The 15,277-nt window shown below is 52.3% G+C and overlaps 3 protein-coding genes across 6 annotated transcripts in view; all 3 read right to left on the minus strand.

Annotated features, from left to right (window-relative positions):
- Window positions 1-862: 862 nt before the first annotated feature.
- LOC310911132 (UPF0598 protein C8orf82) lies at window positions 863-3,684 on the minus strand. The gene is made up of 3 exons (XM_083864403.1): window positions 3,511-3,684; window positions 3,045-3,093; window positions 863-1,889 (listed from the first exon to the last, which is right to left on the minus strand). Exons 1-3 carry the CDS (start codon window positions 3,625-3,627, stop codon window positions 1,408-1,410), a joined length of 648 nt encoding a protein of 215 aa, XP_083720529.1. The 5' UTR covers window positions 3,628-3,684; the 3' UTR covers window positions 863-1,407.
- A 336-nt stretch (window positions 3,685-4,020) lies between these two features.
- On the minus strand, window positions 4,021-10,004 carry LOC310921195 (leucine-rich repeat-containing protein 14-like). Its single transcript, XM_083881304.1, has 4 exons — window positions 9,968-10,004; window positions 8,676-9,108; window positions 7,944-8,579; window positions 4,021-6,609 (listed from the first exon to the last, which is right to left on the minus strand). Exons 2-4 carry the CDS (start codon window positions 9,047-9,049, stop codon window positions 6,036-6,038), a joined length of 1,584 nt encoding a protein of 527 aa, XP_083737430.1. The 5' UTR covers window positions 9,050-9,108; window positions 9,968-10,004; the 3' UTR covers window positions 4,021-6,035.
- Window positions 10,005-12,323: 2,319 nt separating this feature from the next.
- ARHGAP39 (Rho GTPase activating protein 39) overlaps window positions 12,324-15,277 on the minus strand; it is a 101,173-nt gene continuing 98,219 nt past the window's right edge. For 2 of the 4 annotated variants that reach the window (XM_083868362.1, XM_083868361.1), the window contains exon 11: window positions 12,324-14,813. In XM_083868362.1, coding sequence (XP_083724488.1) covers window positions 14,619-14,813 — 195 coding nt within the window. In that variant the 3' untranslated portion in view covers window positions 12,324-14,618. The remainder of the gene's footprint in view (window positions 14,814-15,277) is intronic. The other 2 variants (XR_014590773.1, XR_014590774.1) reach the window with 2 other exon arrangements.

Raw genomic sequence — 15,277 nt, forward strand, 5'->3', positions numbered from 1 at the left:
TTGGAAAAGCTTGGAGCTGGGCAAAGCTCGGAGCTGGGAAAAACTCAGAGCCTCCATCATGGAAAAGCACTGCCTCTTCCTTCCTCAAATCCAGGCGATTTTTGCCTCATTCTGAATTTTTTTTCCTTTTATTTTGGTGCTTTTGCACCTGATTTTTGTATTTTTCCGCCTCCTCCCGTGGTTTTCCGTCTTATTTCAGTGTTTTTCCTTTCCATCCTGATATTTTCCCCCTCATCCCAGTATTTTCCAGCTTGTTTTGGTGTTTTCCTGCCTCATCCCGAGGTTTTTCCACCTCATTTTGATATTTTTCCACTCCCATCCTGATATTTTTTTGCCTCACCTGAGAATATTTTTCCACCCCACCCTGGTGGTTTTTCCCCTTATCCCAGTATTTTTCCACCTCATCCCAATGCTTTCCTCCTCATCCCAAAGTTTTTCCACTTCAGTTTGGTCTTTTTCTCCCTCATCTTTATCTTTCCCACCTCATCCCAACATTTTCTGTCTAATTTCAAGGTTTTTCCACCCCATCCCATTTTTTTTCTGCCCCATTTTGGTGTTTTCCCACCCCAATCCCGATGTTTTTACTCCCATTCATCCCACTCTTTTCCCCAGAACACCCAGAGGGAAAAAAACCTCTGGAATTCCCTTATTTCCAAGGGGATATTAATAATTAGTTAATTATTAATTATTTATGAATTAATTCTTAATTAATAAGCTGCCAACCCCCATATTCCATCCAAATCCCTCCCAAATTCCCAAATCCCTCCCAAATTCCCAAATCCCTCCCAAATTCCCAAATCCCAACCCTACAAGGAATAACCCACAGAGCAACTTCCAGTCTTTTCTTTTTTTCATTATTTCATGGGAATTTCATGGGAAAACTATGGGAATTTAATGGAAAACCCGCAGGAATTTAATGGGAAAACCACAGAAATTTTGGAGATATTCTGAATCTTTGAGGATGACGAGAATATTTTTGAGATATTTTGATATTCTTTGAGGATGACAATAATTGGAAGGAATTCTTGAGAATTTCCACCTCATTCCATGGGAGATTTGATCTTCTCCACCTCCAATCCCGATTTTTCCATGGAGAGTTGATAACTCTTCCCGTCCCAAAATCAGTGGGAGGATTTTCCTGCCCGTCCTCAAACCCGAATCCCGAACTCCCCAACTTCCACTCTTTTTTTTTTTTTTTTTTTTTGTGGGGGGGTGGAATTTCACGAGAAAACCACAAAAATTTCATGGAAAAACCACGGAAATTTAATGGGAAAACCACGGAAATTTTGGAGACACTCTGAATCTCTGAGGACACTCTGAATCTCTGAGGATGATGAGAATATTTTCAAGACATTCTGAATCTTTGAGGATGACAATAATTCGAAGGAATTATTGAGAATTTCCACCTCATTCCACGCGAGATTTGATTGGCTCGACTTCCAATCCCGATTTTTCCGCCCTCAAAACCTCCAACAATTCCATGGAGAGTGGATAACTCTTCCCATCCCACCAAAAATGAGTGGGAGGATTTTCCTGCCCGTCCTCAAAGCTGAATCCCGAACTGAACTCAGCTGCCAACGCCGAACTCACCAAGCCGACCCCTCCGGATTTCACCGGCGCCGGGTGATAAACCCGCCCGTTCGCCGGGAAAACCGTCAACATTCCCGGCTGGAACGGCACCGTCAGCTCGGATCCTCCTCCACAGTAAGACAGGAGGAAATTCCCGCCGGGTTTTCCGGGTAGGATTTGTGTGAAAACCACGGGGAGGTCGGAGCAACGGAGGAAATTCCGTTCGCGCCCGCAGCGGGAAAGGAACGGGAATCGCTCGTGGTAACGCCCGCTCAGGTTCCGTTCCAGGTGCTTGAAAAAGAACGAGAGGAATTTGACGTCTGTTCAGGAGGGAAGAGAAAAAAAAATTATTTGTGGATCAGGAATTTTGGGATGGTTGAATAAAGTTTTTTGGGTTTTTTTCCAGATTTTTTTTTTGGTGTTTTTTTGGGGATTTTTGTCAAATTTTTGGGGATTTTCTGGGAATTCGAAAGATTTGAGGGAAAGAGATTTGTGGATCAGAAGGGAAAAAATTCGTGGATCAGGAATTTTGGGATGGTTGAATAAAGTTTTTTGGGTTTTTTTCCAGATTTTTTTTTTTTTGGTGTTTTTTTTTTTGGGATTTTTGTCGATTTTTTGGGGGGGGTTTTCTGGGAATGTGTAGGATTTGAGGGAGAGGATGAAAAAGAACGAGAGGAATCCAACATCTGTTGGATGATAAAAATTTGTGGATCAGGAATTTTGGGATGGCTGAATAAAGTTTTGGGGTTTTTTTGGGAATTTTCTGGGGTTTTCGGGGGATTTTCTGGGAATTTGAAGGATTTGAAGGAAAGGATGAAAATTGGGAGGGAAAAATTCATGGATCAGGAATTCTGGGAATGTTGGGAATTCTGGGATGGTTGAATAAAGGGTTTTTTTGGTTTTCTGGGAATTTTTGGTGGTTTTTTCGAATTTTTGTAGAGCTTTTTTTGGGATTTTTTTGGATTTTCTGGGAATTCGAAGGATTTGGGAAAGGAGAAACTGGAAAGGGACAATCCTTCCTAAAATTATTTTTTTTTTAATGATTAAAACTGGATTTAAAAAGAATTAATGAGTTAAGGAAATTTCTTTGTTATTGAAGGAAATTTTTTCATTGAGAAGTTTAGGAGTTTAGTTTTCTTAATTCATTTAGTCATTAATTTCTTACTTTCTAATTAATTCCTTAATTAATTTGGGATTCCTAATTAAGGAATTTCTTCATTAATTCGGGAGTTTAATAATTAGTGAATTTAATGAATGATTAATTAATCAGAGAACGATTAATTAACGAGGTATTAATATACAAATTAGGGGGGGGTCCCACCTTTCCTGCCCCTTCCCAAGGCTCAACTCCCCCCTAATTGAGGATTCAATCCTAATTAAGGCTCAAAGCCCAATTAATGATCAAATCCTGATGAACAATCAAATCCTAATTAACATTCAGATCCCAATTAATACGGGATTAATTAGGGTGGTACCTTTGAAGCAGGTGATGAAGTTCTTCACTTTGGCGTCGTCCAGGAAAAGCTGCGGGGGGGGGAAAAAACCACGGGAAAAAGCCTCAAAAAACTCGAATTTTCGAGAAATTCCAGGATTTTTTTCTCTGGGATCAGTCCTGAATCCTTCTGGGGTTTTTTGGTTTTCTTTTTTTTTTTAAGGGGAATCCAGCTGGGATTTGCTGGAAGATTTTGGGGATTTTTCTGGGATTTGCTTTGAGTCCATTGAAAGGGTTTTTTTGGATCTCTCTGGAGTCTGATTGGGATCTATCCAGGATCCATTTGGGATTTATTTGGGATTAATCTGGGATCCTACCGGGATTTATTTGGGATCCATCCCGGATTGATTCTCCCGGCGATTTTTTTCCGGGATCTCTCTGGGATCTCCCCGGGATCCGTTCCCCAGGACCCCCCAATCCCTATAAATCCCCTACAGATCCCCCCTCACCTGCCCGTGGTCATCCACGTAATAAAAATACTCGCGGAGGCCAGGCCCCGGCCGCTGGCCCTGCCGGTACAGGAGCTCCGGGCGCGAGCAGAGCCGCAGCGCCGCCCCCGCCCTCATCGCGATAAGCCACCGGCGACCCCCGACACGGCCGGGCCGCCTCCCTGTCGCGACACGCCAGAGCGACCGGCGCCGCCCGGAAGCGGCCGGCTGGGGGACCGGATTGTGACGGGCACCGCGGGTGGTGCGCCGGTGAAAAGGTTCCGGGGGGAAGCGGAAACAGGAGACTCGAAGGGGCCCCGCTGCTATAGGGGTCTCTATAGATCTCCAGACCCTATAGAATCCCCCAGAGTCCTCTAAAGACCCCTCCGGAGCTTCTCTATAGAGTACCAGAGCCCTACAGAGCCTCAGCAACCCCATAATCCCCTATAGGTCCCTTTTGGTGCTGCGTGCCCTCACAGATCCTCCTCATAGACCCCCCGGGCCGCTTCCCCTTAGGAGCCCATAGGGCCCCACAGGCACCAGGAAAAGCATCGGGATGAGGGAAAAAGTTGGAAAATGAGGCAGGAAAATATCGGGATGAGGCGGAAAAATAGCAGGTTGAGGGCAAAAGTACCGGGATGAGGGGAAAAAATTGTTAAATGAAGGAAAAATTGTTAAATCTGGAAAAAAAAAACCAATAAAATGAGGCGGGGAAATATTGGGATGAGGGGAAAACCACCAAAATGAGGGGGGAAACAGCAAAATGAGGGGAAAATACCAAAATGAGCAGGAAAAGAGGGAAATGGGATAGAAAAATACCGAAATGAGGTAAAAATTCCACTGGAATAAGGCCCCAAGCCCCTCAAAATTAGGTGGAAAACCACTGGAATGAGGGGAAAAACACTGAAATGAGGGGAAACCCCAGCACAATGAGGTGGAAAAGCACCATGACTTGGTGGAAAAGCACTGAGATGAGGCCAAAAAAAGAAAAAAAAAGCAAGAAAGCGAGGTGCAAAAACACTGGCATGAGAGGAAAACCACTAAGATAAGGGGAAAAATAACCAAAATTATGTAGAAATCTGACAGCGTAAGGCCCAAAAATATCCAAATTAGGTGGAAAAACACCGGGATGAGGAGAAAAATGCCAGAATAAGATGGAAAAACACCAGGATGAGGGGGAAAATACTGGGATAAGGCAAAACCCCTCCAAAATTAGGTGGAAAAACCCCCAAATGATGTGGAAAAACACTGGGATGAGGCAAGCTGCCAAAATGAGGTGGAAAACCACCAGGATTAGGTGGAAAAACGCCAAAATGAGGTGGAAATGAAGGAAATAATGGAGGATTCACGGATTGGGCTGAGGATCCGGAGAGATCCATCAGGAAATCCCATCCGGGCAAGACAGACTCAGGATCTGGGATACGATGAGTTTATTTCCAACAGAATCAGAACAGGACCCCAAATCCAACTTTTCCCTCCCTCAAATTCCTCTTGCCCTCAATCCCTCTGGCAGTGCTGGAAGCCGGGGCCATCCCAGTGGAATTCTCCATGGATTTTTTTTCCAACGTGAATCCATCCCACAAAGAATTTTCCATGGGTTTCTCTGTCATGGGAGTTTTCCATGGATTTCTCCGTGAATCCAGCCCAAGGTAAGTTTTCTGTGATTTTTCCTACGTGAATCCATCCCACGGCAAGAGTTTTCCATGGATTTCTCCAAGGTGTCATTCCCATGGAAGACAATTCCTTGTGGACTTTTCCAAGGAGTCCAATACTTTGGGATTATCCTGCTCCAAAGGTTTTTTTTCCGCCTCCGTGGGATTCCCTCACAGGAATCTGCTCCTTTTTCCACGGATCCCCGCTGAGATCCAGCTCTAGGATGAGTTTCCTGTTGGATGCACCACAGAATTTTGGGAAATTCCACTCCAGCACTTTGGAATCATCTCCGGAGTTGTTCCTTTCCAAAATTCCCGCTCCGGAATTCCATTAGTGCCATGATTGGTTTCTTCTGACCTAATTCTTATTCCCGACGGGATTGGCTGGACACGGGAGAAGCTTCCGGCAGCTTCCCATGGAATCCAAGCCCAGAACCTCTCAGGAATTTGGCCGTGCAAAGCCAATCCTAATGGAAAAACACAGGGATGGGCTGGAAAGAGAATGAAATGGGAGTGGAAAAATACTGGGATGGGCTGGAAAACTCATGAAATGGGAGGAGAAGTATTGGGATGAGGCAGAAAAATACAGGGATGAGGGGGAAAATATCGGGATGAGGGGGAAAACTATCAGGACGGGGAGGAAAAAACTCAAAACGTGGCAGAAAACTATGAAAATCAGAGAGAACAAACTTTTGGGATGGAGCATAGAAACAGTGGGATGAGCTGGAAAAATACTGAAACCAGGCAGAAAAGCACCAAAATCAATGAAAAAAAGAACAACAACCCACTGGAATGAGGCAGAAAAAGCACCGGGATGAGACGGGAAACGCTTGGATTTCAGGAAAGAGGAGGCGCCACTTTTTCCCGCCGTGGAGGCTCCGAGCTTTTCCCAAGTCACAAGGAGAAATAGTCCAGGGCTCCGTGGCCGTAGGGGTTGTAAGTCCAGATGAGGTCGGTTCTCCCGGAATTCTTCAGCAGCTGGGAAATCTCCGCCGTGGCCGCCGCCAACAGCTGCCCGTCCATGGGCTCCTCATAAATCCGGCGCGATCCCGGGACTCGGCGCGGAGGTTCCGGCTTGTAACAATCCACAGGGAAAGGATAAACCACCAAATGGAGATCGGGCAGCTCCAAGGTTTTCTGGAGCAGATCCTTGAGCGCGGCCGTGGACAGGGAATTGCCGTAGAGTCCCAGGAAGCGCAGGCGGGAGCAGCGCCGCAGCGTGGGCAGCAGCGCGTCCAGGTGGGAGTCGGCCATGCGGCATTCCATGAGATCCAGGTGCAGCAGCGAGGCCGAGGTCTCCTCCAGGAGCAGCCGCAGCGGCTCCAGGAGGCCTTGGGAGAAGTCGTGGCCGCTCAGGTCCAACCTTTTGAGGGCCGGAGCGTGGAAGCTTTGGGAGAGGAAGGCGAGGTCGGCGGGGACCAGGGAGCAGAAGGCCAATTCCAAACTTTCCAAGGGAGCCTGGAGGTCGCTGGCAGGACGGAAAAGGGAGAGGTGAGGCCCCGAGGGAGGATTAGTGGGAGCTGGGGATGTTGGGATTCACGGAGGAAAGGCGGGGAATGAGAGCTGGGATTGCATCCATGAAATTGGGGAATTGTGAGGCGGGTGAAGTTGGGGAAAAAGCTCCAAGAACATCAAGTTTGACCCCTGGAAATCCTGGGATTTTGGAATTACCGGGTCATGGAGTTATGGAAGGGCTGAAGTTGGGAAAGGTCTCCAAGAACACAGAGCTTGAGCTTTGAGAATCATGGAATTACAGGATCAAGGAATCGTGGAATTGTGAAATCAAATTGTGAATTATGGAATGGCTGAGGTTGGGAAAGCTCTGCGAGACCATCAAGTTTGACCCCTGGAAATCCTGGGATTTTGGAGTTATGGGGTCATGGAATTATGAAAACACTCAGGTTGGGAAAGGTCTCCAAGACCATCAAGTTTGACCTTTGAGAATTATGGAGTCATGGAGCCAGGGTATTGTGGAGTTATGGGGTCTTGGGATCATGGAATTATGGAATCATGAGATATTGGGATTCTGGGACCAGGGAGTCATGGAATTATGGGATCATGGAGTTACAGGGTCATGGAGCCATTAAAGTTGGAAAAGGCTTTGAGATCATCAAGTCTGGGAATCCTGGAACCTAGGAATTATGGGATCAAGGAATCATGGAGTCATGACTATTGGGATAATGAAATCCTGGATTAATCGGGTCACTGAAGTTGGAAAAGATCTCCAAGATTGTCAAGTTCAGCCTTTGGGAATCCTGGAATCAAGGGATTTTTCAATCATGGAATTATGGGAAAATGAAATCACTGAGCCATGAACTATTGGGATAATGGAATCATGGGATCATGGGAATATCGGGATAATGAAATAAGGGAATCCATGGATCATTCAGGCTGGAAAAGACCCTCAAGACCATCGAGCCCAGCCTTTGGGAATCTTGAAATTAAAGAATTACAGGATCGTGAATTTCTAGGATAATGGAATTGTTGAGTCATAAGCTATTGGGACAACGGGATCATGGAAAGATGGGAAGCTTGGGATAATGAAATCTTGGAATCACAGGGTTACTAAGATTGGAAAAGATCTCCAAGATTGTGAAGTTCAACCTTGGAGAATCCTGGAACCAGGGAATTATGGGATCATGAAATTATGGGAAAATGGAAGCACTGAGTCATAAACTATTGGGATACTGGATTCATGGGAACCTGGGGATAATAAAATCCTGGAACCACGGGGTAACTCAGGCTGGAAATGACCCCCAAGATCCCCAAGCCTTGGGAATCCAGCCGGAGTGGGGAACTCACCAGAGGATCTGGCGCAGATTCCCGGAGAGCCGGGAGGATCCCAGGTTGAGCTCCCGCAGGCTGGGCAGCATTCCCAGCTGCCCAGCCAGGCACCGGATCCCGATGGCCGATTCCGGCGTCGGGCGCCGCACATCCACGTTGCTGTACTGGAGCTTGAGGCTGCGCAACTCCGGGAAGCGCGAGAGGTGCGGCAGGATCACCGAGAGCCCGGTCAATCCTAAATTCCGGAAGCGCAGATCCACCCTCCTGACACAGGAGGGATCCATGGATTCCAGCAGGCTGACGATGCCAGCCAGGGAGAGCTTTTCGGCTTGGAACTCGCGGCACTTGAGGCGCAGCGGGCCGGCGGCCGCGGTCTGGAGCGCGTCACGCAGGATCCCGTAGGATGTCCCGTTGACGAACAGGTCGGCGTGGACATCCACGCCCGGGGGCTGAGGAGCCGCCGAGGCCGTGGCGGCTCCGGAGCGGCCTTTGTGCCGTTTGGATCCGCGCCTCTGGAATTCCCGCTGGTGCTTGGACACCTCCACGCAAGCTTTGGCCAAAGCCACGGTGCCCGACCAGACGCTCATCCCGTCCGGAGCTCTCCCGGCCGGATCATCCGGAACTCCTGTCACATCCAGCACGCGCAAGCGGCACCTGCCGGAAAAAACACGGGAAGAAGAAACCATAGAACCAAACAGAATTGGATGAAGGGAGGTCATGACCATTCCAAAATTCCCCCCAAAAACCCACCTGGAATCATGGCCAGGCTCTTCCAGCTCCCGCCGGAGCTGCGCCACCACGGCCAGGATGACGGCCTGGACGCAGAGCTTGCAGGGATGATCCCGGAGCAGCTCCCGGCGCCCCACGAGCCGCTGGAAGTTGAGCACCGGGAAAGGCCAAGCGGTGACCAAATCCCTCAGGACCAGGGGTCTCCCATCCAGGAAAGCCGCTTGGAAAAGGATGGGGTAAAGGTGGGCGGGAAGGGCGGGAAGGATGGGCAGAGGGTGGTGGGCGACGATGCGGCGGGCGCAGAGGAAAAGGAGGGAATCTGAATATCCCGGCGGGAGTTGGCGCTTGGGGATGCATGGCGGGATCTGGGTGGAGCGGCTGCGTGAAGGAGCCATGGTGGAATCCCCGCGGAACGTTCTGGAAATCCTGGGATTTCCCCGCCTGAAATGGGAATCTGGAGAGAAATTGGGTGGGGGGGAAAGAGGGAAAGGGAGGGTTTGGGAGTAGGGGGGAAGCCTGAGTGGAGATTCCTGAAAAATGGGAGTCCTGGAGTAGCCACCAAATGAGCCCCACCCTCACCCAGGGACCCCAAAACCAGTCTGGGGGCCCCCTAGATCTCCACAAACCAGTCCAGAGACCTCTGAAACCCCCAAATCCAGTAAAGGGACCCCCCAAGCACTCCAGGGACCCCAAACCAGGCCAGGGATGCCAAACCTGGCCAGGAACCCCAAAACCAGTTTAAAGCCCCCCAAACATGTCCAGGGACCCCCCCCCCCCCACCAAAACCATTCCCGGGACCCCAGAACCAGTTCAGGAACTCCAGACCCGTTCAGATATGCCCAAACCAGTCCAGGGACTCCCAAACCAGCCCAAGGCAACCCCAGATCCCCCCAAATCAGCCCTGGGACGCCCCAGCCAGTCCCGGGACTCCCTAGATCCTCCTACACCAACCCAGGGACATCTCCCGGCTCTCCCAAAAACCCACCCCAGGGATCCCCCTAAACCGGACCGAGAACCCCCAAAACGCAACCCCCGCCCTCCTCAAGGCCCCGCGCTGCCGTAGAGTCCCCCCAGTCCTCCCAAAGCCCCTCAGGGACCCCCCTGGACCCCCAGTCCAGCCCGTCCCACCCACCAGGTCGTTCCCATCCTTCCCAAGCCAGGCCGAGACCCCTCCCCAACCCCCCTAAACCCACCCAAGAGCGCCCCCAGGCCCCCTAAACCCCCCCAGCGTCCCTCCTGAACGTCCCCAGAGACCCTCTGAACCCCCAAACCGGCCCCGGCGCCCTCCCCCCAACATGGCGTCCCCCACTCACCGCCAGCCCGCAGCCCCCACCCGCACCCGGCCGTACGGAAGCGCCACCTCCGGATTTATGCGTTACGTCCGCCAATCAGAGTGCGAGATCCACCTTAGGGGCGAATTTTCGCATTTTTATTGGCTTCTACAACTGTCTGTCGAGACTCATTGTCGCTTCTCATTGGTTGGGGGTGTGTGGGCGGGCGCTTTGCGTCTCTCCTGTGTTCTTTGGCTCTTACTGCTGTCAATCACGAATCCCTGCCATCCTATTGGCTAGCGCGCGGGCGGAGCGGGAGGTTCGCTCTGAGGCGGCCCCGAATCCCCTCCCCTGAGCTTTCCTCGATTCCCGATCCTGATCCCGGTCCCCGATCCCGGTCCTTGATCACCGGGAGCTCAGGGCGCTGCTGAAGCGCTGGGAAGTGGAATTTCCGCGGAACGGCGGCGGAAACCCCGCCAGCTCCTCCTGAGGGGCCGCGGCGGGAATTCGTCCCTGAGGGGGAAAGGCGGGAAAGTCCCTGAGGGGAGTCCTTGGAATTGAGTTAGGTTTAGGGGGGCTGGGACGGTCCCTGGGGTGGTTTTGAGGGGCTCTGGGATGGTTTTAGGACTCTGAGATGGTGTTGGGGGTCCCGGGGAATTCTCTGGGGTGGTTTTGTGGCGCTGGAGAGGGGGAAGGTTCCTGGGCTGGTTTAAGGGTTTCCCTGTAGGGTTTTAGAGAGGATTAAGGGAGGCTCGGGGTGTCCCTGGGATGGGAGGGGCCGTTTTGGGAGATTTCCCCTATAAGTTCTTCTGCAACCACCCCCCCTCCCCCCACTGCCCATGCTGATCCATCTAATTAAAACACTCGCGGCTTCTTTATCGCGATAGCCACCGGGTCACCCCCGACGGCAACAGCGATAGTGGTGACCGGAAGTAGCGGCCTGGGGGACCGGAATGCGGGCCGCACCCCCTGGGTCAGGTGCGTCGATAAAAAGGTTCCGGCCGGAAACGGCGGCTGGAGGAGAGGAGGAACAGCGACACCTTGGCGACATTTGGGGACATCCAGAATCCCAAATTCCCGCCTCCCATCCCAAATTCCCGTTCCAAAGGCACCAGGAACGAGCAGCGCTTTCCATACGGAGCTTTATTCACACGCGAGGTGGGGGGGCCGGAACCCTCCTCCCCTCCCCCCCCCAATTACAGAATTCGGCGGCCCCTGGGGGGGACCCCAAAATCCAACCCCCCCTTTGTAGGGGGAGGGGGAAAGGAAAATTCCCGAAAGAATTCCCGAGGGAATTCCCAGGATTTGGAGGGAAATCCTGGGAAAATCCCGTGGAGGGAGGGGCGGGTCCGTCCCTTTAATTCGGGTTTTAAGAGTTTTTTTTTTTCCAGACGATTTTTTTCTTTTATTTTTTTTTAATCCCTTATTTTTTTTTTAATAATAATAATAAATAAAAACTGCGAGGCTTTAAAAAAAAATAAAACAAGAACAACAAGAACAACAACAACCAAAAAAAACAAAAACAAAACAAAAAAAAAAAACCCAAAAAACCAAAAAAACCCGTCGGAAAGAAAGGAAGGGAAACGATTTGAAAATTAACGAACGGCTCCCAGAAGTTAATGAGGAATTAATTAAGAATTAATGAAGCAGAGGACAAGGAGAGGGAGGGGGTCCCTTGGCAGTGAGCAGAGCTGGGAGGTAGCACTGGGTTGTCCCCAACACCCCCAGTTTGGGGACACACCCCAGTTTGAGGACCCCCTCCATGGGACCCCCACCCCCGTTTGGGGACCTCCCAATTTTGGGGACCCCCTCCATAAGACGCCTTCCATTTTGGGGACCTCCCACTCCAATCTGGGGACCATCCACACCTTGGGGACCCCCCATTTTGGGGACTCCCTCTAATGGGACTCCTCCATTTTTGGGATGTCACCCATGGGACCCCCCCTACTTTGAGGACCCCCCCCCTTGGATCCCCTCGTTTTGGGGACCCCCTTCATGGGACCTGCCCCCCCCCCCCCCCCCCCCCCACTTTAGGGACCTCCTCCATGGGACCCTCCCCATTTTGGGGGCCTCACCCATGGGACCCTTCCCATTTTGGGACCTCTCCCATTTTGGGGACCTCCCAATTTTGGGGACCTCACCCATGACGCCCCCCCAATTTGAAGACCTCCCAGTTTTGGGGAGGTCCTTCCATGATGCCCTATTTTGGGGACCTCCCACCCATGGGACCCCCCATTTTGGGGACCCCCTCCCTGCCTTGGGGACCATCCCAAGATCTTGGGGACCCCCCCCCACCCCTCGACCTCGGAGACTCCCCATTTTGGGGGACCTGGAGGAGATTTGGGGTCCCCAAGGTGGAACCTGATGGGCATTTGAGGCCACCAAAGTGGGACCTGGAGGAGATTTGGGGTCCCCAGGGTGGGGCCTGGAGGAGATTTGGGGCCACCAAAGTGGGACCTGGTTGAGACTGGGGTCCATAAAGGTGGGACCTGGTGGAGGAGCTGGAGAAGATTGGGGAGCACCAAGGTTGGACCTGGAGGAGTTTGGGGGGTGCTCAGGTGGATCCTGGAGGAGCTGGAGATTTGGGGGCACCAAAGTGGGGACCTCGAAGTGGTGGGGCCACCAAGGTGGGACCTGGAGGAGATTTGGGGGCACCAAGGTGGGAGCTGCTGGAGGTGGGGGAGGGGCACCAAGGTTGAACCTGGAGGACCTGGAGGAAGTTGGGAGGTGCTCAGGATGGACCTGGAGCAGATGATGGTGTCCTGGAGAAAACTGAGGGCACCAAGGTTGGTCCTTAAGAAGATTGAGGGCACCAAGGTGGGACCTGGAGGAGACTGGGGGACACCAAGATGGAACCTGGAAGAGGTGGGAGCACCAAGATGGGACCTGGAGAAGATGATGGACGCTAGGATGGATGCAGGAGAAGTAGGAGACAATGGTGGACACCAGGATGGGCCCTGGAGGACCTGGAGAAGATGATGGACATTAGGATGGATGCAGGAGAAGTAGGAGACCATGGTGGACACCAGGATGGGTCCTGGAGGAGATGATGGAGCCCATGGTGGGACCTGGAGGACCTGGAGAAGAGGATGGACACCCGGATGGGTGCAAGAGAAGTAGGAGAAGATGGTGGACACCAAGCTGGGTGCAGAAAGGTCAAGCAGAGCTGTCCTGGGTGGGTTTTGCAGGACCAGGAGGAGCTGGTGGGTGCCAAGGTGGGCCCAGGAGGAGTTTGGGGCCACCAAGAGAGGTTGGGCAGGATCTGAAGGAGGTGAAGGGCACCAAAACAGGTCCAGGAGAAGCTGGAGGAGGTAATGAGGGCCAAGGTGGGTCTAGAAGGACCAGGAGGAGATGACGGACTCCAAGATGGGCCCAGGAGATCCAGGAGCAGATGGGAGGTCCTGGGACAGGTCCAACAGGGCCAGGTAGACCCAGTGGGTGCTGGGACAGGTCCTGGTAGTGCCAACATTGGTGGGACAGGATGGACATGGTGACACCTGGGGACATCCAGCCCACTCAGCTCCTCCAGGATGGACAATCGGCCACCACGACCCCACCTTGGGCCACCACTCCCATGGGGACACCTCCCAAGTCTCTTCCCTGTGGGGGACAATTGCGGTCCCCTGGTGTCCAGGTTGAACTTCTCCCACCTTCTCAACCCCATGGAGACCCCACAGAGCCAGGATGTTCCTTGGGACACCCCAGCAAAGAACCACGCAGTGACACAGACAGAAGGTTGGGATGGACCTCAAGGACTTCTCCTCGTCTCCGTGTCCGGGCGGGAAGGGATGGAGACAATCACTGGATGCCCTCTGTCCATGAGGTCTGGCTGCAGATGGAGCTCACCATGTGGTGGAGCTGGAGAACCTTCGGGACCTCCCCGTTCTTGGTGGAGATGGAGCTTACCACATGGTGGAGTTGGGGAACCTCATGGACCCCTGGGTTCTTGGACATGGAGCTCACCATGTGGTGGAGAACCACTTGGACCTCCTGGTTCTTGGTGGAGATGGAGCTCACCACATGGTGAAGAACCACATGGACCTCCTGGTTCTTCATCTTGGTGGAGATGGAGCTCACCACGTGGTGGAGAACGTCATGGACCTCTCGGTTCTTGGTGGAGATGGAGCTCACCACGTGGTGAAGCTGGAGAACCTCATAGACCTCTCAGTTCTTGGTGGAGATGGAGCTCACCACGCAGTGAAGAATGAAATGAACCTCCTGGCTCTTGGTGGAGATGGACCTCACAAAGGACCTCACAGGCCTCCCAGTTCTTGGTGGAGATGGAGCGCACTACACAGTGAAGAACCTCACAGGCCTCCTGGCTCTTGGTGGAGATGGAGCTCATCATGTGGTGAAGCTGGAGAACCTCCTAGAGCTCCCAGATCTTGGAGATGGAGCTCACCACGCAGTGAAGAACCACATAGACCTCCCAGTTCTTGGAGATGGAGCTCACCATGTGGTGAAGCTGGAGAACCTCATGAACCTCCCAGTTCTTGGAGATGGAGCTCACCACGTGGTGAAGTTGGAGAACCTCATGAACCTCACAGTTTTTGGTGGAGATGGAGCTCACCACTCGGTGAAGACCCACATGGATCGCCTGGCTCTTGGTGGAGATCAGTGCCACCACCTGGGGACTTTGATCCTCGGAAGGGACAAGGCCGGTGGCGGGGTGGGGACAGCGTGGTGGCGGCCGCTATAGGACGCCCTCCATGAAGCTGGTGTCCAGGTGCTGGATGAGTACACGGATGAAGGACATCTCCTTGCGTGTGTTCTCAAATATGATGCGCGGGTCGTCCGATTGGCAGCGCAGGCAGTTGGGGGCCATCACCATGGCCAGGTTGTTGACATCCATCTTGGTGACAGCCACGTTGGCCGGCTGCACGAAGACCTGGAGGTGGTGGGAGGAGAAAGGTGGAGGTCAAGGGATTGGTGGGAAATAGGTGGAAGGACCAGGTGGACCTGGTTCTTCACATGGTGACCATGGAGAACCCAAAACCACGTTGAGAGAAAGAACCAGAAGGGTCATCCAGGAGGCCGTGAACACTGGGGTTGATAGGAGATGGGTGGAAGGACCACATGCACCTTCTGGTTCTTGGGGGAGATGGGGGTCCCCATGTGGTGAAGTTGGAGAACCCAAAACCACCTCAGGAGAAGGAACCAGGGGGTCACCAGGGACATGAACTCATGGGGTTGGTGGAGGTGATGGGATTGGTGGGAGGTGGGTGGAAGGACCTCATGGAACTCCTGGATGGAGATGGGGGTCACCACATGGTGACCTTGGAGAACCCAAAACCACCTCAGGAGAAGGAACCAGGAGGGTCAGCAGAAGGCCAGACTCATGGGATGGGAGAA

This window comes from Zosterops lateralis, assembly GCF_965231275.1.
Source record: "Zosterops lateralis genome assembly, chromosome: 1".
NCBI lineage: Eukaryota > Metazoa > Chordata > Aves > Passeriformes > Zosteropidae > Zosterops > Zosterops lateralis.